Genomic DNA, 24,501 nt, shown 5'->3' on the forward strand with positions numbered 1-24,501 from the left:
TCCTGTACCTTTTACATCTCCGCATCTGCCAGAGGCGATCGGATTATCCCTTCTTGCTCTGAACGGTCCTTTTAGACCTTGTCACTACGCCGGCTGCGGCACTGTACGTATGGCCTTATTCTACGCTGTTTATTCTTTTGTACCGCCATCGCCCAGCGACGCACTGCAGGCGCCTTATTTTCTTTGCAACACTCCCTTGTCTTATCATGCTGATTTGTATGCCAATCACAGAATTGCATGTACTTTGGCTATTGATACTAGCACATCAAGTACCTAAGAGCGAATCAAAAGAGAATACCGGAAACTACCTCATCGCTTACTGCAGTTGACTTGACATATCACAGCAAACATGGCTGACGACGACAACTTCGACATCGACATCTACGGAGATGACTCGTACCAAGATTCGACCGCCCAGCATGATACCACTGTAACCGACGCCAATGCCCCAAATGCAGAGGCCAATGCAGCCAACGCAAATGACTCACAAGAGAACACGGCTACCGAAATGGGAGATCAGACGGCCAACAACAAAGGTCCTGGTGAAGCAACCAACGGAAACGGCCACCACGATCAGAGCACACAACAGATTGCATCCACAGGAGGTGCATCCGGCCTCGATGTTCACAAGCAGGCACCTCAGCAGCAGGGCACCAAGCGAAAGCAAGGCGAGGATGATGACCGCCCCACCGACCCAGGTGCTACAGCCGCTTTGATGATCAACGACGTCAACTGGTGGATTAGCGAAGAGGATATTCGCGGATGGGCTAATCAAAGTGGTTGTGAAGATGAGCTCATTGAAGTCACCTTTAATGAGCACAAGGTCAATGGAAAGAGCAAAGGGTTGGTTTCCTGCGGATATTAGAGTGACTTGTTACTGATATCTCTTGCAGTCAGGTTTTTACCCTACTGAACTCACCGCAAGCAGCTACTGCTCTCAAGCACCAGATCGAGACCCTATTCAAAGACCAAGCCCATACTAAGAAACCGACCGCCATCTTCAGTCCCCCACACGTCAACCCGTTCAAGACACTACCAAAGGACGTACCCGCGCGAGATAAGGGCAGAAATGATCGTGCTTCGTCTGGTAACTTTGGTGGCCAGGGTGGCGGTTTTAACAACAGAGGCGGGTATAACAACAACAATCGAGGAAACTTCAATAGAGGCGGCGGCATGGGCTACCAGAACAACCGCAACTTCTCGCCTGCTGGTGGCAACATGGGAGGCAACATGGGAGGCAACATGGGAGGCTATGGCGCACAGGCTCCGATGAACAACTTTGGCAACCCCATGGGAAGCATGAGCAACTTTGGAGGCAACTTCAACCGCGGCGGTATGATGGGTGGTAATATGCGAGGCGGCATGGGCAACCGTGGCCGTGGCGGCAGCATGGGCATGAACGCCATGGGCGGAGCTCCTATGGGTGGCATGAATATGCCAATGGGCGGCAACATGATGGGTATGGGTGCCAATATGATGGGTATGGGTGGTGGCAACATGGGTATGATGGGAGGAATGGGTATGTTGAGAGACTCTCATATTAGTGACTTAACCCCGGACTTGTTGTTTCATGTCTTGAACACTGGCTAACGCTACTTTTGCAGGAGGTGGCTTTGGCGGCAGCCCAGGCTTCAATCCAGGATTCTTTCAAGGCCAGGGCGGTAACGATGGCAGTTGGCAAAACCCACACGGCGCTAAGAGGCCACGTCCTGAGTAGTTCCTAACATGGAACTTTTACATTCCGCGCCTTCGGCCTTTCTATGGGATCGGCATACATACATATGACGAGACCCACTTTCAATCGACGCGTTGATCTATAACGCATATCGACTTGCATGCATACACGAGACGAAACGAAGCCAACCGTTTTCGGGATGCAAACAACCATTTTCCTATCGGAACGAAGACACTCGATGTTCCCGACTCATCTTTTTCTAGGTTCCTCAATAGCATATGTCAGGGAATGGCTTTTTTTTCCTCTTGTATCGCTTTTTTTCGAGTTCCTTGCAAGCGGTGCACGCAACAAAATGGCGACATATTTTCACAGTTCTGTTCGAATAATCATTTCGGCGTTTTTTGGTAGGGGTTTGGCAGGTCCTTTTTTCTTCGTCAAAGAATTGATTCTTTTTTTTCTTCGTCTATGTCCTTGGTAGCTTTTTCTTATTTTCCTCCGTCTGGTTACTTAGTCTTGCATACAAGGTATATCTTTTAGCACGGTGTCATGGTGTTTGTTCGCTCTCTGGAATGCGACATAACATGAACTCTATCATTGTTTTACAAAGACAAGATATTGTAATTCTAGAGCGACATGACGTGTTTGCAGTATGCATAGTCCTTTCTGGATATTACGGAAACCTCTCATGTATTACTAGTGTAGAAAATATGAAGGGGAAAAAAAAGGGAAAAATCGATAAACTGTTGCGCGAGAAGTATTCCCGCCAATGTACACTAAACGTTGCAGCAGTCTAGAAGAAGAGGACAAAACTCCCTCATTGTCGTGACCTCCCCTTCCAACACCAAAAACTGCGCTGTCTTTGGTGGAAAAACAGCAGACCAAACCAAAAAATACCCCAAGTTACCCTGATTTCATCTGGAAAATAGGCCCGGCTTCGGGGACCTGCGCATATGAAGCATGCAATATAGATGGGGCGAACCCTTATTAAATCATCCCTAATATGTACCTGCACCACGACCAATCGCCTCTTCGCACCTATCCGCTTTCCGACCCGGGTTTCCATCACACCAGAGCTGCAGCGACCAGAAACAAAGTTTCTAGAAACAATTTCGGCCAAAGCGGCGAAGCGGTGGGATGGGGTAATATGGGAGGGCAGAAGGCTTAATTGAGGGGGAGGGGCGCCTCATGACGCTAATCAGAGCGGGTTTGGTGGACAAAGGGACTTCATCTATTTTGAAGTTGTATAGTGCGGTTATTTGAGGGGATATGATGGTGCGATGAGGGTGTCGAGAGTGTATATATTTTGGGTTGTTTTCTCCCCTGGGTTCATAATATGTGAGTAGTGCTAAGCAGAGGTTTTGTACGTGTCTTGGCAGATTCTCGCCCGACATGAAGATTACACATTCGAGTGCAGCGGTACTTCTGCTTAACGGCGCTTTTGCCGTTGCCCAAGGTATGTAATTTATTTTCCTGAGAACGAAGGGTGGTTTTGCGTTGTTGGGAAATGGAGAGATTTTGTGCTAACGAGCTAGAAAGCAACGAACGGTTCAACTGGAGTCGTATGCCCTTCCACCTCGAAATTCACTCCACTCTCAGCCGGAACATTTTTCGCAAAACTGAATCCAGGCTGGAATGTTGGCAATACTTTGGATGCGGTGGAAAATGAAGGGGATTGGAATAATAAACCCGTGGAACCCGTCACTTTCGACGATGTGAAACGAGCCGGTTTTAAGAGTGTGAGGATCCCAGTAACATGGGCATATCATTTCACTTCACAAGCACCGGACTGGACGGTGGATCCGGTATGGCTTCAGCGAGTATCAGACGTCATCGACCAAGTGACTTCACGCGGCCTTTATGCCATAGTGAATGTTCACCACGACTCCTGGACTTGGGCAGACTTGACCTCAGCGAGCACTAACGTGACAGCCTTAGAAGAACGCTTCAGTAAACTCTGGTTTCAGATTGGGACTAAGCTGGCCTGCAAGAGCGAGATGTTGGCATTCGAGCCGATCAATGAAATCCCGGGGACTACACCTGAACACGGTGCAATTGTGAATCGTCTAAATGACATCTTCTTGCAGAAGATCAATGAGGCGGGGGGTCATAATTCAAAGAGAGTTGTTACTTTGGTTGGAGCGGGCGAGGATGGAGTGAAGACGAGTCTGTGGTTTAAGAAGCCGGATCAAAAGTTTAAGAATCCCTGGGGTATTCAATTCCATTACTACAGCCCTTACGATTACGTCTTTCAAGCATGGGGCAAGACGACATGGGGCTCCGAAGCCGACAAGGCCTCTCTCGAAGGCGATCTCGCTGCCGTACGGTCAAACTTCACGGATGTCCCAATTGTCATCGGGGAGTGGGCCGTATCACCTGTAGCTACAGAGACAGCTGCAAGATGGCGTTACTTTGACTTTTTCGTGCGTACCGCCGGAAAGTACAACATGTCGACGATTTTGTGGGACAATGGTGCAGACCTGTTAAATAGGGCCACCCATCTCTGGAGGGACGAAGTGGCCATGGATATCTTCCGCAATGCCATAAAAGGTATCCCAAATGCGTTGCCAGACAGCACTACAGATGGCTCTGTCACTACGCAGCAAAGCTCAGCCTACATCTACCACGCGAAGAACGAGACTGTTAAGGATGTGACGTTGAGCTTCAGCTTCAACGGTAATACGCTGAGCAAGATCAGCAAGGGAAGCAGACAACTTGCCAAAGGAAAGGACTACACCCTTTCAGGCCAAAACATCACCTTTCAAGCCGCGTACCTAAGCACTATCATCACGCCCTCTTCTCCGACAGGCAGTCTAACAAACCTCACTCTGACGTTCAATCGTGGTGCTGCGCTGCAAGTAAACGTACTCCAGTACTCCACACCCGTGCTATCAAGCACCTCCGGCCCGCTGCCAGCCGCAGGCCAAGATCTACGCATCCCCGTCACATGGGCTGGCATCAACAGGCCCGCGGCAGTCAAGGCGCAGAAGTCAGATGGCACATACCTCGTCGATGATTGGACCCAGTACCTTGGGCCTCTCCAGCAAGGTCGTATGACCTATGGCAATCAGTGGGATTGGGATGCTAACAATGTCATTATTAAGGCAGCGGCGGTAGATGCTGTGAGGGCTGCGGGAAAGGATACTACGTTAACAATCGAATTCTACCCGAGGCAGCCAGGGAATAACGTTGTTTATACTCTCAAGGTGTGAAGGGGGTTTGTGGGGTGCGAGGTGGAGAGATGAAACGGGAATGTATAGATGGGCTTGAGGTGCCTAGATACACGAATAGATCGCTCGTTCTATGCAACTGACATGACGTTGTTTTGAGTGTTTAAGTTCTATTGGCAAATTCTAGAGATCTTGTAAGTATGCTGTACGATTGGCTACGAGTAGACATGAGGGATTGTTCACTTGGAGGATGAACGTTGAAGGGAAGAGGCTGGAGTTCAAGAAACCACTGATCATATGCACAAATCGAACACATTATGTCTCAACATAAAACAAATATGCGCCATTTTGCTCGCAGGATGAGCGTACTCCACTATGGACATGTCCACAACTGCCTTTAAGTTGCCTAGCGCTCGAGTCAGCAGCCCTTTCCGAGGTGGAACTCCGCAAGCTTAGCAATGCTCGCAATTCCTCGAGGTTATCAAACAATATATATAATCGACAAGTAGCAATGAGCGCATTCAGAATTCAGTATTCAAATCACCGAGTTCTTATTTCGTTAAACGAGCCAAACGTAAAAGACACAGTCAATTATTTCTAAGCAAAGATGCCCAACGATCCCATATCGCTCGCCACTCTCTCCACTCTCCCCTCCACCTACGACCCCAACAAACCAGTCTATATGCTCAACCTCTGGAAATACCGAAAAGAGGCCTCCTACCTTCCAGAGCATGCGCACCTCGCCGGCGATGCATGCACAGGCCAAGAAGCTTTGGGACGCTACCGCACTGCCATTGCCCCATTACTTCCACCCAACACTAGTGTCATCTTCAGCAGCACCGTGTTGGCTAAGATTCTTGTCGCAGAAAACGAAGACTGGGATTTTGTCGCGATTCTCAGGTATGAGACTCTAGAGGGGTTTAAGAAAGCTATCGAAAGTAAAGAGTACAGGGAGGAGGTGGAACCGCATAGATTGGCGGGGTTGGAGGACGGTAGGTTGATTGCGCTGGATAAGCTTGAGTAGCAGAGGGGTTTGTAAGCTAAGGGGAGGTGGCTTTGTCAAATATATGATAGAAACATATTTCACAAAAACGAAACAACTTTTCAACATGCATGAGCCCAGTTGCCAGAATGTCAATTTGGACTTCTTGTAACCAAAGCATGATCATCAAGGAAAAGGACCACTTCGACCCGGCGGTGCAGATCAATTCAATAGATATAGCGAACAATAGTACATGGGCCAAGATGACTCATAATCATGATACGCTTGTATACACGTGAGAAGGATTCGCGCCCATGTTGTCGTCTCCGTCCATGGTGCTACTTAGTCGCTACTACTACGCACGGCCCTGCATACGTACGTACCTTCTTAGCGCTCCCGTAAGTAACCAAGGCCACCCCCCCACACCCGAGTATCCACCGACGTGTTCCCCATTAATACTCGTCAGCATCCGATACTCCAGGAATGCGATGAGGACCTGTGTTGGGTCTCTCTCCGACCCAGAAAATGCGCCGTCCACCGGAAGCTCACTACAGCTTTCCGATACCCTCGATACACGATGACACAACGCTCGATTGTCGCATATATCAACCTGATGCTCTACTGCGGCCGGACAACCCCGATGATATAGCAAAATGGACCAGGAAAGGGATAGTTATGGCACATCCATACGCACCCATGGGCGGAAGCTTTGATGATCGCATAGTCGGGATCGTAATCGACGAGTTCTTGAATGCTGGCTTCATCGTCGGTGTATTCAATTTTCGGTAAGTAGGCCCTTGCACGCGGACCCCGAGCATACAGCCATTTACTCACCTATCACAGAGGAGCACATGGATCCAAAGGCCGAACGAGCTGGACAGGGAAACCCGAATTAGACGACTACATTTCTTTCGCAGCATTCTTCATGCACTACATTTCTAATCTACAGCCTTCTTTACCACATAATCTCTTGGCGTTGGAGCAATCCCCAATGTCCCCGACCTTCAGTGAATCAGCGCCGATGCAGAGCGACGTTTGCCCTCTGGTTGTGCTGGGAGGCTACTCTTACGGATCCCTCATTCTCCGGAATCTACCACCTGTGCCAACCATTCTACAGCCATTTGCTGCTCCACGGGAAGGCTCGGCAGCAGAAGAAATTGTACTTCGTGCCCGCAAATTGGCAGATCAAAGCAATATGGAATGGGTCGCACTGGCTCGAGATGAAACCCGAGCTAGAAGGAAGAACCGAGCGACGCACAACACACGCCCTTCAATTACAATGGGCGGAGAAGAGACCAGTCCGGGTAAGAGGAGAAGTAGTAGAGAAGTGAGACGAAGTCTGGAGGGGAGCTCTCGCCTGGAAATACGTACACGATTAAGGAGCCTAAGCCACAGAAGGCGTGACAATGCCGAAGCCACGACGCCGACGAAGGTGGAAAGCACAAATTTTACCGTGCCTGATGTCCGGTATCTTCTCATCTCGCCCCTGACGCCGCCTTTGTCTTCGCTAGCCGCCCCAGCTTTAATGCACAAGTTTTGGGGTAGGTCCAAGGATGATCACCAGGAGACGGTTGGCAAGCATGTGGCCCTGGCCATTTACGGGGACCAGGATATCTTTGCATCAGCCAAGAAGCTCCGTGACTGGGCTGAGCAGCTTAAAGCTAGTCCAGGATCGCGTTTCCGTAGTATAGAGGTCGCGGGTGCGGGCCACTTTTGGGTAGAGCAAGGTGTGGAAGAGAAGTTGAGGGTAGCCATGAGGGAATGGATTGTGGATATGTGAAGCGTAGAGCATGAATCAAATTAGATCTTTGATAGTGCCCCCTGCTCTTGGCTCTAAACGTGGATTTCTTGACTAGTAGCATCCTTCGAAGAGCTGCACGCACATATCGCCCACAACCGCTTCAGAATCAACAAGCATATCCAATAACTGAAGAATGATTCAGCAACAAAACCAATTCCCTTTCAACTTCTGAACCACAAAATGGAGTTTCTAAGTTTCAGTACTGAAGAAGTTTTCTTGAAATTTGCTCCTTGATTGACTCCTGTGAAACCAATTTCCGAGCCAAATCCTGTATCCAACCACTTCAGATAACGTGTATATAATTGTATACAAACTACTACGATAAGAAGCGATGCCCAAAATATCTCAGTCACACAACCTGAACCTGGCTATCGATCGACGCGGTCACCCGGATTTACTCAGGACACCATGTCCTTGTGGTATGGAACCTCCCATTTCTGAACGTCTTCGTAGTGCACTGCCAATATCCCCAGTCACCTGTCAAATCTCTCTCCTTAGTGAATATAATTAGAAGATATCAGACTTCACGTCTGGCGACCCTGACACGCTTTGGGTGTGGCTTAGGACTTGGACATCGCTCGGCACGCTTTGGTCTAGAATCGGGACTCGGGGATTGTTCTCTTTCTGCGCTATGAAGAGTTATTATACACCCACGAGAGACCCATGAAACAGCTGCGGACTTACTCTCGATGGAGGTTGGCGTTCTTGATGCGCCGCTCTGATCATAGACATGGGACTTGATAACGGTTCTCGGTTTATACTACAAAGAGTTAGTATACACCTATAAGAAACTGACCAAACGGATTTGGGCTTACTCATAAAGATATGAGATTTGTCTTTAGGTGATGGGTAGTTCTAGTGTATTAACCATGGTTGTGGCTGTGGCCAGTCATATTGCTGGCTATTGCCACTCTGTGTTGAGTGCTGCATGGTTGTGACTGGTTTGCTTGTATGGTTCTTGTGAAAAAGTGGGAGATAGGATGGATTTTTTAGATCTCTGAGGGATATGGGCTAAGTGGTATGCACGCTGGGCTTTATCTAGTAGGCACCGCTATACCAGCAGTGACTTCTACGCAACATCTGAGAACTGCCCTTTCCATTTGTAGTAGGCGGCTGAAGACAGCTAAACAGCTAGAGAAGAAATTGCTCCCGGACATATCCGCAGGTGCGCATCGTGCAAGAAGAAGGGCATCTGGGCCGATAGTAGCGGGACCCTTGAAGCATATCGAGAGCCAACTTGCAAAGGACAAATGCGAAGATCTTGATAAAGCTTCATCGCACCTGGCCACTTCAATGAACCAGTTGAATGCTCTAGGTGCTCAGGAATAGAATCGAAGAGAACATTGATTCATACTGTATTAAAGTTATTTTAGGTAGAACGTGGTTTGGAGCAAGGCAATTGTAGCGGGCATCGAGAATGACGTTGAGAGTGAGAAGGAAGGCGAGAGAGGGAATGACGCTAACAACGCGAAGTAGCGTTAGATGGCAACAGCAGTAGGGACGGTTGTCAAGAACTAATTGCAAGAAAAAGGGGTCACCTTTCGAATTCCGAGAAAATCTGCATCATGCGCTACCAAGCTTATTGTAGTAATTTGTGTGAGCGGCAATTTCTACATTAGGGCACGGTCCGTTACAAGCACGGTAGCGGTAAGGCAATGCAACGAAGAATGGACACGAAGGCTTCTGCGAAGATACCCTCTGTTTCTTTTTGTCGTAGTAGATGAATGGAAATGGGCACCTGGCATATATCTAATCATGGAGTGTCTAGTGAAGGTTACGGTTATGCGTCTTATTTCAATACACTAGGATATAAGAAACTAATGCAGTTTTGGCTACATATTACGATCAGTCGCTAGACGGATTTTCAAGTAAATGACGTAACCATGGCATTTATATAGCGCATATATGGTCTGGATGCAGCAATCGCCAAGAGGTTCACGATGGGTTCGGGGTGGTGGTTTCGGTTGGCGTGGTGCATGAGGCGTACGTCAGCGGTCACAGCCACACCAGAAGCAGCCACGCCACGCGTCCTCGACGCATTTGAGGTCCCTACGATAGCGTCGTTCCTCTCCCATCGTGCCGCAACGCGTGTGCCCCTTGAAATATTACCAATTACCCGTATTTTTAGAAGCCCCTCTAGATGTACTACAACATGTTGGCCTGATAGTGTTTGGACTCACCCGGCCGAGCCTATCGCCATGCACACCGTCCACGACTTCATATCAGCACTTCTTCCACCACCCAATCCGGAAAGATCGGCCTGGGTCCATGCCTTGACTAAACTTTTATTTCGGCCATATCTAAGCATAGCGCCCGCAAAACAGGAGACGTCGCCACCATGCAGCGACCCAGGACATCTTCGCAATTGTCGCCAGACCACAACTCTTTCCGGTACCGCCCCTTGAGTCACACCGATGGCGAGGACTTTCGCATTCTATGCCTCTACCCCGGCACGCTTGACGACCCAATTCGCTGTGACCTTCTCCATTCAAGTCTCGACTCCGACATTGAGTACGAAGCACTTTCCTACAGCTGGGCAACCGAAGATGGAGACGACAGCCTCTCGCAGCGCATTGGCTGCGCATATGTAGGCGATGAAGACAGTGCGGAATTCCCGGTAACTTCAAACTGTGCTTCTGCACTGCGCAGATTGAGACTGCCCTCTCAGGAGAGATTCTTGTGGATCGATGCCATTTCTATTAACCATAGCAATATCGAAGAGCGAAATCACCAGGCCGGGCTCATGGCCGACATATATGCTGGGGCCTCGCAGGTCCTGGTGTACCTCGGAGAAGAAGACCTTGGCTTCGCATCCAGGAGCCTATGGCTGGACACCGAGAGACGCCAATCAGCCCTGACAAAGCTTTTTGCAAAGAGATGGGTTTCCAGAGCATGGGTGATTCAGGAGGTGGCACTCGCACGAAAACTCATGATGATCATGGGAGACGCATCATGTGCCATGGATGCCAATCTGATGAGTCGGATCCGCGGGCGAGCAAAGATTTCACGACTGCAAGTTCCTGGTCCGCTAGCTTGGGATCCTTTGGCTAGCGCCCCGACAAGAGATCTACTCACATTACTACTTTTATCACGACATTGCAGCTCTACAGATCCAAGAGACAAAGTATACAGCTTGCTGGGACTAGTGGGCGAACGCCTGCAAAATCTCATCACTATCGACTACTCCCAAAGCATCGAGGAGGTCTTGGTGCGTACGGCTGCAGCCATCATCACCTGTCGAGAGGACTTTGAGCTTCTGGCGTATGCATCATTATCTCTCGGACCTCGGCATACAGAAAAGGGGTTACCGACTTGGGTGCCAGATTGGACAGAGCATCAAGGCGACATGACGCTGCGTCCTCAATTCCAAGAAACTAGAATAGGCCCCTGGCGGTCTCTCGAAAAGCTATCCGGAAGTTCTTCTAGCGCTGCAGAGCTAGCCAAGATGGATTGGACAACAATAGTCGACATACCTTCAAGGTGGCCTATTGATCCATATTTGACACCATCTATCACCGTCCGTGCACATTGTCTTGCAACTATTGACAGCACGACAAAAGAAGGATATGGCCCATCAGCACGATGGCTAGATGGTCAAACCTTTGGTCGTGATCTAATAGGTTTGATAAGCAGCGGCTCAAGTCGAACAAGTCTCGATCCAAGAACATGGCCTGCACAGTACAACTGGCTACTCGATCCGTCATACACTCGCTCCATATCTTCCATAATGCAAAGTAATACATCGTCTGCCATGGGACCTCCTGAGAATATATACCGGAACGCAATACAGCATTTCTGCGCCAAGCTCGAAGCACACGGCAAAAACCAGCACATTTTCCGAGCAGGCATGCTTCCCGCCGTAACAAGCCACGAGTTTGAAGAAGGCGACAGCGTATGGGCCATAGACGGCTGCAGGATCCCTCTTATTCTGAGAAGGACGCATGATTCTGAGGGCTACTGGATTGTAGGCAATTGCCATATCTTTGCACTATCACATATGGACTGCTGGTCTACGTCAGGAACGGGGCTCGAGCAACGGTGGAGTTTTGACCCCTTTCGCCACATGGATGCGCTAGGCACGCAAAGAATAAAGATTGTGTGATTGTTTAGAGAAACGGTTATGCTGGCTTGTTCAAGACCTTTTTGCTTTTAACCCTGTGAAGTCGATGATTGCCTTCTTGTTCGAGCACGTTACTGCCTTTGTTTCTAACCGTGCATCTTTCGCCTGCATATCAACCTCCATTAGCTTTGTTCAACTCGATTCATACATTGTTCCTCCAGATAATATTTCATATTAGCGACTTTGCTGACAAGATATGTTTCAATAGAAGATCTATCAACTGCGCGCGCCTTTGTTTCTCGTCCAGTACACTATCATATCATCAGCATTGTTCCAAGCGACTCGTCAAGTCCATCACCTCCTAGCAGCGAGAAAAAATAACAATAAAAGGAGTCAGGACTATTATATTCAACTATCTAATCTACTCCACCCAACTCACCCCCTCTTCTTCCCCCTCCACCTTTCCAAAAACCTCTCTACAGTCCTCATCTCCCACAAATGCGCCTCCCGCATAAACTGCGGTTCCTTGTCCACATCCCCAATCCCCTCCCCATCCCACACGTGGCCCCCATCCACAATCAGATAGCTCGGATGGTCATCACTGCTCACCCGTACCCCATCCAGCAACGTAGAATGGTAGCATTGGTCGAGCCACACGTCTGCCGCGCCGTCGATGAACGCAAGGTTCTTGACGCGCATGTTGGAGGCGCCATAGACGTTGTTGTATTCAATCTCTGGGAGAGGCGGGATGCGTGTGTAGGTTCCTGGAGGGAACGATTCGTTGCACCAGCCTTGGTTGTAATCCACAGTTAGAACCCGCGAGATCAGGGAGGGACCCGTGCGAGGCGCGGTTTGATAAGCGGCGATTTCCGTGCAAGTGGAGTAGAGGTAGGAGCGGGTATTTGAATTTGTGGGGTCGGCGTAGAAAGTCGTGTTTTGGGTGCTGAAGCAGCCGTAGTCTGTACTGTTGATGCGGCCCGTGGTGCAGAAGGGCAGGATGACGTTCTTGATGTAGGCGGCGTAGTTGCCGAGGCCGGTCCAGGGCTCGCCGTGGGAATGGGTGGAGAGGGCCGTGTCGATGTCGAGGTGCGCGGCTGGTGGGGAGGGGTTTGTGATGTTTGAGCAGAAGTGCTAGAAGTCGTTGGAGTTGGCGTGGGGAACCCAGTTGATCTCTTGCCAGGTGCCTGTTGGGTAGGTCAAGGGACCGCCGAGGGGGAAGGCGATGGTGGAGGCGAAGTCCCCGAGACTGGAGAGGGAGCCGAGGCCGAAGATGTCTTTGAGTTTTTGGATGGCGGCGGTGTTGCCGCTCTCAATTAGGGCGTCCATCTTGTCGATTATGGAGATGATGCGGGGAGATGCAGTCTGAAGGACCGAACTTCATCAGTGGCTTGTACCAGTTGGGATACTCGATTTGGACCGTGATTGTGGCACTGCTACCGATGCCGCCGGCAAAGATTTCGTTGTACATTTTCATCGTGAAGGCTACCTGTGAGCCGGCAAGAGAGCCACCATACATGACCCAGGGTGTGTCGGGACTGCTCAGATCCGCATCAATGCCTGGAAACTTGACGTGCTGTCGAAAGTACTTATTGTCGGCAATGGCTACCACAAATTAGTTTTTCATCGAAAAATAAAATAAAATATCAAAGACTCTCCACTTACTTTGCCCAGTAGTTAAGAACCTCAATTCATCCGTGGTAGTAGTGTTATACGGGAAACTTTTGCCATAATACCGATTCTCAAGAACAACCCCAAGCCCATCGAACTTTTTCATCAGAATTTGTATAACTAAATTCACGTCTCGTTAGCCCCGACGGTACACGTCTACAAGCTTGTTTGAATGCACATGAACTCACTTCCCGTTTGTAAATTTTCAAGCTGCCACTCCCCCCCATGTCTCGCCAGCAAGATACAAGAAAACCGGACCGCCAGGCTTATAATATGATTTGTCAAAGACTGTTCGGGGCAAACAAAACATCAGCTCTCTCGCTTTATTTTACTCCGTTGTGCTTAGATAGGGTAAAATGCTTACAATATCTCTGTTTAAACGTCTTATTCGTATGCGGCACGTAGCGATTGCTATGCCGAAAATGATCGATCTGTAGCGCCCCCCCCCCCAAAGTCAACAAAAACTTATTCTTTTTTCTTACTCTCACAATAAGGGTCTTCAAGACCGTCAGGTAAAGTAGAACACATACCGGTTGATCAATCGTATGCGCATCATACGCCCAATCCCTCTTCTCAATCCGGTCCTTCGCCAGCGCAGACGCAGGTGATCTCGCAGACCCCAGAGCCGCCAGGCTACTCGCCAGCAGCGCCAGCAGTTGCACTCTCATTCTTTTTTTCTGGCGTTATTCGACCGGTTAGGCTCAAACAAGGATTTTTTTCTAAAGCCTAGTTGCGTGGTTGATCTTCTGTACCCTCGGGAAGATGGGGTGAAAAGCATATACATGTACCCACTCGTTGGTTTTTGTATACACATCTATACTACACGAACGAGCCATTTTCTTCTCACAATAGAGCGGGACCTTCGGAATGATGTCTCACAAAACAAACACTTTGCGGTGAGGAATACGAGAGTCGGGTGAGTACGGTGCCCCGAGACATGCTTGTAGTTAAGCATCATGTATAAGAGAAACTTCGTATTGGGCAAGTCAAGAGAGCTTGGTATCGCTTAGTTTGTTGAACGTTGTAGTGCGCGCTGCAGATGCAGTTATAGGGCCTATTAGGGCTTTGACTGTATTGTATGTCTATTGATTGATGGTTCGGGGAAATGGCGATTCAGAATGCTAGCTGGGCGATGTGCAAATTACCGAGACGCTGCTTCTTAGGATGGATGATGTAATTGAGTCTTTGGATAGTTTTGAACTATACAGTGCTGGATGTAGTCGTTAACTTGCTGATTTGGAATAGGTTCCCGAAAAACTTTCTTCGTACCTGGACATCACACCACCACCATCTCACTCAACTATCTCCCTCAATGGCCTGACTTGTAATCCCGTGCGCTCCTACGTGGCATCCGTCGTAACCATCTGCGCGATGCTCTCCTCAACGCCATTTCACACCCCATTCCCTTCTCTCCCTCTAACTCTATTCACAAACCCCTCCAACATATACCTATACGTAGTCCGCCAATCATCTCCCTTGACATCTCCCTTCCCAGCCTGCTCGCACGTATATGCCTTCCAATCTCTCTATCTCTTTCGCCCCGCCCACAATCTCACTCGACCCCACATCTTGCTCACTGTGGGAACCGTCTCGACATCAATCCGATGCCAAACATGAGACCCCATGAGATTGCACAAGACAACCGCCTTGCATATTTCCGCATCAGCACCACTATCATGCTCAACATCTAGCAACTCACTCCACAATCACACATAGACACACTCGATACCGCGTCCCGGAAACTAGGCCAACAGCCCGTAAGCCACAGAAACTTGTATCTCCGCCCTTAGCCCCCCCCCCCCCCCCAACTCCACACAAAATGGCTCCAGTCCCGCCATCAAGCAAATGCATACCTAGCCTGCACAGCCTACCTACTCCGTAGCGCTGGTCAAACGGCAGAGCAATAAAGTCGAATAGTCGCAGCTCCGATAACCCACAGGCTCACTGCCAAACACGCTGCGGGCAGCTGGACAAAACTCGTAGTGAACCTAGATGCATGGCGCAGCACCGGTCCCCCGCGAGTTCAAAGCTGAAGCGGATGTCATGGCCGGGGAAGAAGCCGGCTGGGACTGCGGCGCGGGCCTCGGCGTGCTGCGATGTGCGTGGCGTCGAATTGGGGGGAGGAAGAGATGACAGGCGGGGTGGAAGCGGTAGTGGCTTGCCTCTAGTAGGACGGGTGCATGGGGGCTTTTGGGGAATGGCGTGATGGGATAGCGAGTGCGCTTCTTGGGCGTTAAGGACGGATGGTTTCTCGAGGAGGACGTGTTTTCCTGATTTGAGGGCTGCGGGGGTTGGGCCCTAGTGAAGGCTATTTGGGAGGGGGCTGTATATGCAGTCGGTTGATCGGTCAGCGATGAGAGTTATGCATAATATCTTATGAATTCTGTCAGTATGCTTTGGTTTGCTTCTTCACGTATATCTCTTGCACGTGAAAAAAAAGGCACTCACCTCGTCCTCGTAGCTATCATGCACATTGTGAATATCCCATTCGTTTCGTACATGTCTCTGCCTTTCCTTTGTCTTGCGCTGCAACTGCAACGACAATTACATCGGTGTGAGAACGTGCGGGGACAATCAGTATCGTGTGACTACTTGCTCGACAAAATGCAGGTTAGGTCTAGCTCATACCTCCTCTTTGCGAAGATCCATCGCATGGTGACAAATGAGAGAGATGTAATTATGCAAGCGATTTTCGCTGCACCAAAGCAAAGGGCATCACCCTTCTCCGCCACGGGCTGGCGTACAGCAGCCCATTCGCCAAACTCAGCGAGCGAGCTGAGCCAGTCGATAAATGTCATGATAGATAAGAAGATATGTTGGCGAGTAGGATGGAAGAGAAGACGCAGGTTTTATCAGACTGGCGCGGTATAATGACGACAAGTGGAGAGATAGTGATGCGCGCCTAAATGTCGCCATGGAGCGGGGAAGGTTTGTGAAACCGTGGATGCAGCCCTCGTCTCTTGAACTGCCATGATACCTGGGAAGAGAGAGAGAGAGGGAGAGAGAGAGATGGTGTGCTGGCAGATGCCAGCTATACTCACGCACCTATTCCATCTGGCCTAAGGACTCGTCCTGGACGCTATTTCTTCTCGTACTCAGTCTAAACACCTTACCTACTTGCCAACTCGTACAATCGACGCTGGTGCGTTGTATGGGGCTCCCAAAGGAAGAATGCATTAACCACGATAGTTTAGCTCGAGACAAGACCAAGCCAGCGGTTCACTCCATACCAGGGAACCACTCCAAGGCATTGTCAAGAGTCAGATGGGTGGTCAGCATGTCAAATCAGCCATGGTAACCACCGTGCCGGTAAGCAGCCACATAGTTCCTCCCTCCCCTAAGGTCCGTTCTTGCTCCACGAGGCGCTTGGGCTATCGCCATCTTGGCATCGGACGAGGCAACAGGCTGCAATTCCTTTGTGTCTCTCTTTGGTCCGTCTTACGTGCATGCATGCGATGCAAGTAGAGCGCATACATGTAACGGAAGTTAAAATGCAGCTGAGGCTCGGAAGAGCCATATCAGGCTGAAGTCGTAGTATCAGATACCAAATCTGGAGAGAGCTTACTGTACATACAGATATGCGACGTGTGACGGGGTTTCGGACCTGGGAAAAGATGGGGATCGGTTAGCCGGAGCGGGACCATTATCAAACTCACCCCTTGTGCAAGAAATGTGTGCACATAGTTTATGGCTAGGCGTTCTGGCTGACTTGCAGGTTTGATGGTGTATTGGAAGACGTGGCTATGCCGCGCTATATGGGCCAGAAATAGTTTCTTTGAGCAAGGAAGATCCCACGCTGCATTCATGTTAATATGCTAACTCGGCCCCCTATACCACCCCTTGCCAGGACATATGTCGGATACATGGACATGGGCATGTATGTAAGTAGGTACATATTGTATGTACAGCACATGTGCCTGCATCCACCAGTGGAACCTAGAGTGTGGCAGCCACGATTAGAGTAGTTGCAAGTCCTGGTTCGTCCGCGGATGGTGTGATACGCTGGGGATGGTGCAAGCCTCGTCGTGTTGGGACCAATTTTTGGGGGGGTGGTTAATCCAGGGTGGATTCAACAACCGAGGCATGAATCCTAGGGTGGGCCATTGTGTACCGTTTTGGGAGATGGGTTTACGGTCGCTTAACCCAGGAGTGTACTTAATGTCCGAAGGAAACGGAGTTTAGGTGGGGGAATAAGATGAGGCTGAGTGGCAAAGGGGAGGACGCGAATCATGGGTAGCGCAGGGCGGCCAGCAAGCAAGCAAGCGCGGGATGAGGATTGCTATTGTCAGTACGGCAACCGTGTTTCAGGGTTCAGCGAGCGAGTTGGAAAAAAAAAGCACGGAGCGGCAGTGGCGGAAAAAGGGTGAGGTCACGGTCAGGACAGCCGGAGATGGGTGGCCGCGTTACCGCATCGGACGAGGCGCATGAACGGCAGGTTCAGGAGGCTGCGGTTTGATCGACAGGGTCCCACACCGGCGTGCATTGTGTGGGAGATATTGATCCACGAATGCCTGGGTGCCTGCGAAACAGATGGCGCAAGCGATGTGCAAAAAAGGATCGGATGCTTCATGTTGCCCTTGGATCGGGCGGCTTGTCCCATCTGCGTATGCTGAAGCACAAAGGTAAGGGACAAAAAAGCTTTGCGCCTCTAGTGGGTTACATGTGTGACTGCTGTCCATGTTAATGCGGGTGGGAGTGGTTTGCAGCATGGTGGTAGATAGGCAGAATGGCAATGTCCGCACCGGTGAGGGTCGTCAACAGACGAGAAAAACCTTAAGTCTTCGCCGAGAGCATCGGCGACTGGGCAAATCATGACGAAAGTTGTTTGGGGTGGTACCCATGCGCCGTGGTTTGAAGGTTGCGCATCACGCCAGCCAGTCACATGAGCAAAAATAGATGGCGATACGCAGTGTGTGTGATGACGGGTTCTCGCATGTGAAGGAAGCGGTGAGGGGAGGAGTAGGCGCAAAGTTGAAGGCGGATCTTCCCTTTGCATTGGCCAATGGCCGGGCTGCAAACAAGCGCCACTCTAGAATTTTTTGTAAAAACCGTCTGTCCAGTGGTGCGACGAGACCCGGCGATATGGTTCTGGTCGACTAGACGACGGCCAAATCGTAACGGCGTCGGGGTTGAGACGGTGGCAGGCTGGGGTACACCGCTGGTAATGGGCGTGTCAATGAGTCAGAGGAGGGGCGGTTATGAGCAAATGACCGAAGGACGGGTGCGTCGAGCAAGATTTGGTTCTTGTCGGGGCGGACTTGTCGGTGCGAAGAGAGCAGTTAGCGTGCGTGGGGACAGCAAAAAAGGCATCATGAGCAGGACTGACACTAAGGCACGGCGAGCAGGGGATCCACGATCTGCATGCAAAGAGGTGTGCGATGTGGAAATACGGATATGAGTCAGATTGATCTGCCAGGGATGCAGAAAAGGAAAAGCAAAAAAAAGCCATGTGTGTGCATGGTAAGGAAGTAGGCAGCCAGGGTGGAGAACGAGAGAGAGAGAGAGAGAGAGAGAGAAAGAGCAGAGGGTTCATTTCAGCTAGATGCATGCACACGGCATGTGTGTGTGATTGTGTGCCTGGAGCAGCACAGCACAGCACACACTGACACACCAAGCAGAGGCGAGGGGAGTGGGTAGATGGGTCAGACGATGGCGTAGCCCAAACGCCTCGTCTGGCTGCTTCAAGGATGGATTGACGTCTGACATTGCGCATCTTGTTCCTAGATTTGGAACCATGGGGGCGCACGGAGGACATGCAGGCTTACAACGTCGTGCTGCACCCGCCCCAGCCAATCGCTTAGCAGGCGCCCTCCGACTTTGCTGCTCCAACAATCAAATAATGCGGGCCGAGAGAGGTATGGCGCCTAGACGAGCACAAAAACACGACCCGGAAAAACCTGATTGAGACGAGGAAGGATTGACAGGTGCAAGCCCAGCCGCACGCTCCCTGTGATTGCCCGACCACCACCAGCCAAGTAAGTGTGGCGTTAGTCCTTGGCCTCGCTCACGCTCGTCTCCCCATGGTCCAGGATACCCGGGTTGCGGGTGTGACTTGGTGGTGTGCTCATTCCCAAGCACGAGTATCAAACGCAGTCAGGGTGCCTTTCTCCGCCGTGCTAAGACAACGTGGCTGAACGAGCGGGTCCCGTGGTCGGACAAGGACGGGCAGACGGGCAGTAAGTAGAATAGAGCAAAGCAGAGGGTGTAGTATGTAGAGTGTGTAAGTAGAGTAGCAAGTAAGCGTAGAGAGTAGTAGCGCTGCCGCCGCTGCTTTGTTAGCCATTCACGTGGCTGTCTGCAACCGCGGGATGCGCCACGGCTAATTCCATATACACACACTATCATGACGAAGACGAGGGACACAAGGTTAGAGAGCGAGACAGGCAGACAAAGGCACCGCTCGGCACTTGGTCCGACTTGGATGTATCGGCGTGCCAGTGCAAGCAGGTGGAGTAAGTCAATCATGAGCGGTGAGATGGTGCAACGCTCGCAACCCGCCGTACGTCGTTTGAGTAACAACGGCCTCTGACCTAGCGGGGCCATGATGCGTCGTTAGTAAGGATAGAGTCATCGAGGCGTAGATGCTATAGCTGACGAGGGGCCCTGCACTCACGTCCGGGTATGCTTATTGGCCTTGCAACTCCAACACGACCGACCGACAAGGTGCGCCGACCCATCGTGGGTTTGCTGCGCTGCTGCACTCCAACTGCAACTGCACATGCCGGGATATGAATTCTTCCAAGGCATATACCGGTCACGCGGAAGCTTTCGGTAGGGGCGGGTCAGGAACATGCAAAGGGAGGCGTTGGCCTGACCAGACAGGCCCCCCGTATTGGCTGCCTCTTCCACTTGTAAGGTAGACGTCACCAAACGGGCCACCACGCGCTTGTCATGTGCTGGTCGTGGACGAGTACGTGTACACTAGTAGGTATCTTGGATGTGTCCATGACCTCGTCTCGTCCCATGTGTGCGTATGCCTAACCGTCGACGAGCCGCTCCACTCGCTGCAGCGCTTGTACCCATACCTACAGTAGACCAGAGACTTCCCATTCTTAGCCCCGCGCCCATGGCGGATAGCGGATAGCGGATAGCCACAAAAAAATGTTGGTGGTGTGCACGGCAGCTACCTACCAGCCCGCGGCTCTTTCTCTCTCTCTAGCACCGGCTCCCTTCGACCGGCTGACGGGCTTGCTTTGCCTTGCTCCCTTGTTGAATGAAATGATAGCAATGATAATGATCATCATCGTCGTCGTCGTCGTCGTCAGCATCATGCAAGTGTCACACTGAGGCGCAATAGTACAAGGTATGAGTGGTAATAAGAAGGTGATCTTAGATCAGGTTATTAATGCTACAAATCAAGTATTTGTGGGTATTCCGCCAGGCTACTGTGGTGCCGTCTATAATTGCTAAAAACTCCAGAAGCGAGTGATGCATTGAGCACACAGCCAAAAATGTCCCAAGCGCCAACTAATGCATGCAAAAATCAAGTCGCTCAGTATTACAACGATTGTGGTGCGTGTGCCAAATAAGTCTAGGTGGTGATGATAATGATGATGATAAAGAAACAGGCGTCTATCGAGAAGATTCATTTCCATCCACTCGAGCCAGCAGAGTGTGTTGGGATGCAGGAGCGTAAACAAGTCGAGGCTAGAGGCCCAAGACGGTCTTGTTACCAAGACCAGTGTCGACGTTGCTATCCGAGGAGGATGCGTAACAGTTGCGTTTAACCGGATATCTCGTCAGGTAGTCAGGTGAGTGACAAGGGGGTCTTGTCTCCGAAATCCAAGGCACCAAGTGCGTCGAGAAATAATATCGCGTCGTACTAGCTGGTGCCTGGCGTGAGTGCAGCGTGCCAAGCAACCGTGTGCGGGTTGAATCGGAGCCAAGTGGTGGTATTAGGCCATGCTAGTCGTCGTCGAGGATGCACGCCATGGTGCAGTGCCTGTTGGGGCACTAAAGCCAGCAGACTAGTCCAGGACAGAACATGGGAGCGGGTGATTGACGATGCTCAGTTCTTCTTTGTGGGGATGGCTGGCAGAGGGCCGGTTGGTGGTGGGCCGGGGCATGGAGGAAGGTTCTGGGGAGTCATGATGTCGTTGCAGAGGGTAGCGGCCATTGTATGGTTGTGTGGGTTGGTGTTTGGTAGAGTTGATCAAGTGGTTGGCGAGATGATTGGATGGATGGCTGGATGGATGGTAACCAAGGGACTAGTCGTCGAGTGGTGGTGGTAGTAGTAGTATAGTGTAGCCGTGTAGAGTGGTAGTAGTGGTAGTGGTGTGCAGAGAGAGAGATATATAAAACTCTTATTGTGTGTGCTGTATTCGGCTCTGGATGATGAAACGAGCGTCGTGACAGTGGGGGCGCAAAGTATTTATGCTTGTGCTCAGATTGCAGAGGCCTAAAATGTCGGTCAGCTCTGTGCTTTGGCAGAGTGTGTAATGATTTGGGGCACGGGCCAAGCGGTGAAAGAGGCGTTGGGCTGATGAGCAGGAAAGGGGTGGCTCCTGGCGTGTGCATGAGCTAAACCAGGCCGAAACATTGCCCATCCCGGTCCGTTAATGAGCAGGGGTGTGAGCAAACACGAACCTTTGCGTTACCGCTGGCCGTTTCATCAGCCTTGTGACTGTGTGAATTTGGCACTCGCCCAATCCCGTCACAGCAGTGTCGCCGCCCGCTGCCCTCGCGCTGCCCTCGCGCTGCCCTCGCTCTGCCCTCCCGCTCGGACAGCGCATCATCAATGGGGCCACGCTCAAGGCTGCACTGCACTGCACCGCACCCCCCTCGCCCCCCGACCCACGCCTATGCCCATGAGCATGCCCGACCGGCCTACCAGCGGGCAGCGGGCAGCGTGCAACGGCCTACCAGCACTCCCGACCAGCAGCGCACACAGCGGACAGCGAACGGCGGCCACGGCGGGCGGTCAATTGCAACTGGCCAGTTTGCGTCTGACATCACACGCTGCGACTGCGACGGGGCTAGTGCCAACGGCCGTGGCCACCGTGGGCAGGCAATGAAACGCCCTTCTCCTTTTCCCACCGCGCCCTGCCCACGACGCCGACCCACGACGCCTTCCGAGGCCGCCGTTCGGTGTATATGCAGCGCTCCCTCAGAGAGTGCCGTTTTTACCAAACCTTGACCGACATGGCGTGTCAGACCGCCGCCAGTCTGACACAGCTGCTGCCAGCCTTGGCCCGCTCAATTTGCGACGTCGCCCGTCGCCCATCTCGTCTGCCCACACACGGTCCCCTCTGACTTGCAGCACAACGCGCAACCACACGGCCTCCTAGCGCCCATGGCCACCTTCTCCCGTGCTTCTTCCAAGCTTCGATCCAATTTCTCGCAAAAGTCCCCTCCCCCTAGAATTTTCCGCTCCACTGCGGGCCTGTCTCGCGCTGCTGGCGGTCAATGAAGGCATGGCACGACGACATTCTTCCTATTCCTGGTCCTGGTCCTGCTTCTGACCCTGGCCCGCTCAATCGGCCGTGCCTCTGCTGGCCGACATGCCGGGGTAATCATGTTTGTCATTGTGCGATAGCGCGCGAGGGTGCATGTCTGCATGTGGTATACGCTGTGCGACCACTTACTCACTAGTCGCTCTGTAGGATCTGTACTTACATGGCTGCCTTCCATCGTCGTCGGGTATTCCTAGGCTGTCGGCAAGGCACACGCACGTAGTCAGGCTTATTTTTGTCCTAGAGCTCGGCCCCATTCGCACCACTCGTATCGTGCTGCACCTGCTCTTTGTCCAATGGCAGTTCGGCTGGGCCGGAAGCAGTGTGCAAGGCGAGCTGCAGCCACTCGGCCCCCATGTGGCCATTCGGCTGCCGCGGAGACCAGCACACGACGATGAATGGAGCTGCTGTGCTCATCTTTTTCCTGCCTGGCGCGCCCTCCACGTGGGCCGACAGGGTTGACGCCTGTGTGACCTCACGCAAGCCTATATTTTTTTTCATGGACGTAGCTATTGTGCTAATATTGCAGCTTCATGCCTCAGCGTCCGTAAATTTAGCTTGTGCCGCGCGTGTGGCGTGCCTACTAAGCCTGTATATGCTGGCCTTGCCTTGCCAAATGACGGTCACGGCCGTAGCCATGGCTATTGCTATGGCCAGGTGATGGGAACCGTTCGCCTTGTCACCATTTCCCCTTCCCAATAAGTAATCGTCGGTACCCTGGACAGGTTTGAGACTGATGACACTAAGCAATGGGGCCTTGTGCAATGCCCGAGGGGCCATTCTGGGCGTGGGCGTGGGCACCAAGCGAGCAGATCTACAGGGGCAGCCATCGAGGTCCGAGCGCGCCCACCGCCCACCGCCCCAGGCCAAAAACCGAGAGCGCGAGAGCGAGAAAGAGGGGAAAAAACAAAGCAGCGCCCATGACGCCTTCGGCAGTTGGCTAACACGCCCACCACTACCACCACCAACACATACATAGTCGTGCCGTTTCAGCGCGGTGGAGCGCAATTCGGCCTCGCTGTTACAAGTGCCTGCAGCAACGTTGCGTCCGTAGTAAGACCATGGTTCGAGCAAAAAACAAAAAAAAGACGTTTGCATTTGTAACTGTCTCATCCACCGTCATCCACACTGTCCCGACAACTCGGACAACGCGGAGAGAGCGGAGCGGCGAAGAGGCGCCGAGCCATGTGATGGTGTCGCGGGGACTATTGGCTGCGTATACCATCGACCTCCCTAACACACAAACAACCATCTACGCATACGCGCCTGACGTCTTGATTTCGCCCATTTTCTCACTGCAGTCACCTCCTAGCTGCCAATAAGCCACACGCCTATCATTTGCCTATCCCCATTGTCCTTCTCCGCGATCGACATGCGCCTCGGGCCAAAAAGGACTGCCAGACTGGCTCTGAACTCTATCGCTCGGACACGCGTTCCTTGTCCGCCGTCCTCCTTTGTCCTCAGCTGCGGCCTCTTTTTGATTTGGATGCATCCAAGCTGACTACCACCACTACTACTTTACTTTTATCATTTCCCGCACTCGACCCAAGCTGCTAATGCCCGACTGCCGGCCATCTCCAGCCACACACACTGTCGTGGCTGCACGGTCACCCTCTCGTGCTGCAGGTACACGTCAAGCCTCGTCCGCCCCGCCACCCCACGGCCGTGGCTTGCGCTGCTCTTCGCGTCATGAAAC

The 24,501-nt window shown here is 51.6% G+C and overlaps 10 protein-coding genes across 10 annotated transcripts; 7 read left to right on the forward strand and 3 right to left on the reverse strand.

Annotated features, from left to right (window-relative positions):
* Positions 1 to 349: 349 nt before the first annotated feature.
* COCMIDRAFT_91219 (uncharacterized protein) lies at positions 350 to 1,717 on the forward strand (the record flags this gene model as incomplete). The annotated part of the gene is made up of 3 exons (XM_007688250.1): positions 350 to 843; positions 894 to 1,519; positions 1,605 to 1,717. The coding sequence occupies 3 exons, from the start codon at positions 350 to 352 to the stop codon at positions 1,715 to 1,717; spliced, it is 1,233 nt and encodes a 410-aa protein (XP_007686440.1).
* Positions 1,718 to 3,064: 1,347 nt separating this feature from the next.
* On the forward strand, positions 3,065 to 4,884 carry COCMIDRAFT_91111 (glycoside hydrolase family 5 protein; the record flags this gene model as incomplete). The annotated part of the gene is made up of 2 exons (XM_007688251.1): positions 3,065 to 3,128; positions 3,212 to 4,884. The coding sequence occupies 2 exons, from the start codon at positions 3,065 to 3,067 to the stop codon at positions 4,882 to 4,884; spliced, it is 1,737 nt and encodes a 578-aa protein (XP_007686441.1).
* A 565-nt stretch (positions 4,885 to 5,449) lies between these two features.
* On the forward strand, positions 5,450 to 5,866 carry COCMIDRAFT_25001 (uncharacterized protein; the record flags this gene model as incomplete). Its single annotated transcript, XM_007688209.1, has 1 exon — positions 5,450 to 5,866. One exon carries the CDS (start codon positions 5,450 to 5,452, stop codon positions 5,864 to 5,866), a length of 417 nt encoding a protein of 138 aa, XP_007686399.1.
* A 633-nt stretch (positions 5,867 to 6,499) lies between these two features.
* On the forward strand, positions 6,500 to 7,604 carry COCMIDRAFT_25002 (uncharacterized protein; the record flags this gene model as incomplete). The annotated part of the gene is made up of 2 exons (XM_007688210.1): positions 6,500 to 6,609; positions 6,668 to 7,604. 2 exons carry the CDS (start codon positions 6,500 to 6,502, stop codon positions 7,602 to 7,604), a joined length of 1,047 nt encoding a protein of 348 aa, XP_007686400.1.
* Positions 7,605 to 9,963: 2,359 nt separating this feature from the next.
* Positions 9,964 to 11,727, forward strand: COCMIDRAFT_25003 (uncharacterized protein; the record flags this gene model as incomplete). Its single annotated transcript, XM_007688211.1, has 1 exon — positions 9,964 to 11,727. One exon carries the CDS (start codon positions 9,964 to 9,966, stop codon positions 11,725 to 11,727), a length of 1,764 nt encoding a protein of 587 aa, XP_007686401.1.
* Positions 11,728 to 12,120: 393 nt separating this feature from the next.
* On the reverse strand, positions 12,121 to 14,021 carry COCMIDRAFT_35385 (uncharacterized protein; the record flags this gene model as incomplete). Its single annotated transcript, XM_007688229.1, has 6 exons — positions 12,121 to 12,816; positions 12,847 to 13,047; positions 13,103 to 13,287; positions 13,348 to 13,473; positions 13,542 to 13,569; positions 13,884 to 14,021. 6 exons carry the CDS (start codon positions 14,019 to 14,021, stop codon positions 12,121 to 12,123), a joined length of 1,374 nt encoding a protein of 457 aa, XP_007686419.1.
* A 1,273-nt stretch (positions 14,022 to 15,294) lies between these two features.
* Positions 15,295 to 16,007, reverse strand: COCMIDRAFT_35386 (uncharacterized protein; the record flags this gene model as incomplete). Its single annotated transcript, XM_007688230.1, has 3 exons — positions 15,295 to 15,635; positions 15,853 to 15,941; positions 15,982 to 16,007. 3 exons carry the CDS (start codon positions 16,005 to 16,007, stop codon positions 15,295 to 15,297), a joined length of 456 nt encoding a protein of 151 aa, XP_007686420.1.
* A 6,083-nt stretch (positions 16,008 to 22,090) lies between these two features.
* COCMIDRAFT_25005 (uncharacterized protein) lies at positions 22,091 to 22,489 on the forward strand (the record flags this gene model as incomplete). Its single annotated transcript, XM_007688212.1, has 1 exon — positions 22,091 to 22,489. The coding sequence occupies one exon, from the start codon at positions 22,091 to 22,093 to the stop codon at positions 22,487 to 22,489; it is 399 nt and encodes a 132-aa protein (XP_007686402.1).
* A 556-nt stretch (positions 22,490 to 23,045) lies between these two features.
* On the reverse strand, positions 23,046 to 23,727 carry COCMIDRAFT_25006 (uncharacterized protein; the record flags this gene model as incomplete). The annotated part of the gene is made up of 3 exons (XM_007688213.1): positions 23,046 to 23,290; positions 23,390 to 23,538; positions 23,663 to 23,727. 3 exons carry the CDS (start codon positions 23,725 to 23,727, stop codon positions 23,046 to 23,048), a joined length of 459 nt encoding a protein of 152 aa, XP_007686403.1.
* Positions 23,728 to 23,866: 139 nt separating this feature from the next.
* Positions 23,867 to 24,127, forward strand: COCMIDRAFT_91099 (uncharacterized protein; the record flags this gene model as incomplete). Its single annotated transcript, XM_007688252.1, has 1 exon — positions 23,867 to 24,127. One exon carries the CDS (start codon positions 23,867 to 23,869, stop codon positions 24,125 to 24,127), a length of 261 nt encoding a protein of 86 aa, XP_007686442.1.
* Positions 24,128 to 24,501: the final 374 nt, after the last annotated feature.

Source organism: Bipolaris oryzae (genome assembly GCF_000523455.1).
Source record: "Bipolaris oryzae ATCC 44560 unplaced genomic scaffold scaffold_39, whole genome shotgun sequence".
Taxonomy (NCBI): domain Eukaryota; kingdom Fungi; phylum Ascomycota; class Dothideomycetes; order Pleosporales; family Pleosporaceae; genus Bipolaris; species Bipolaris oryzae.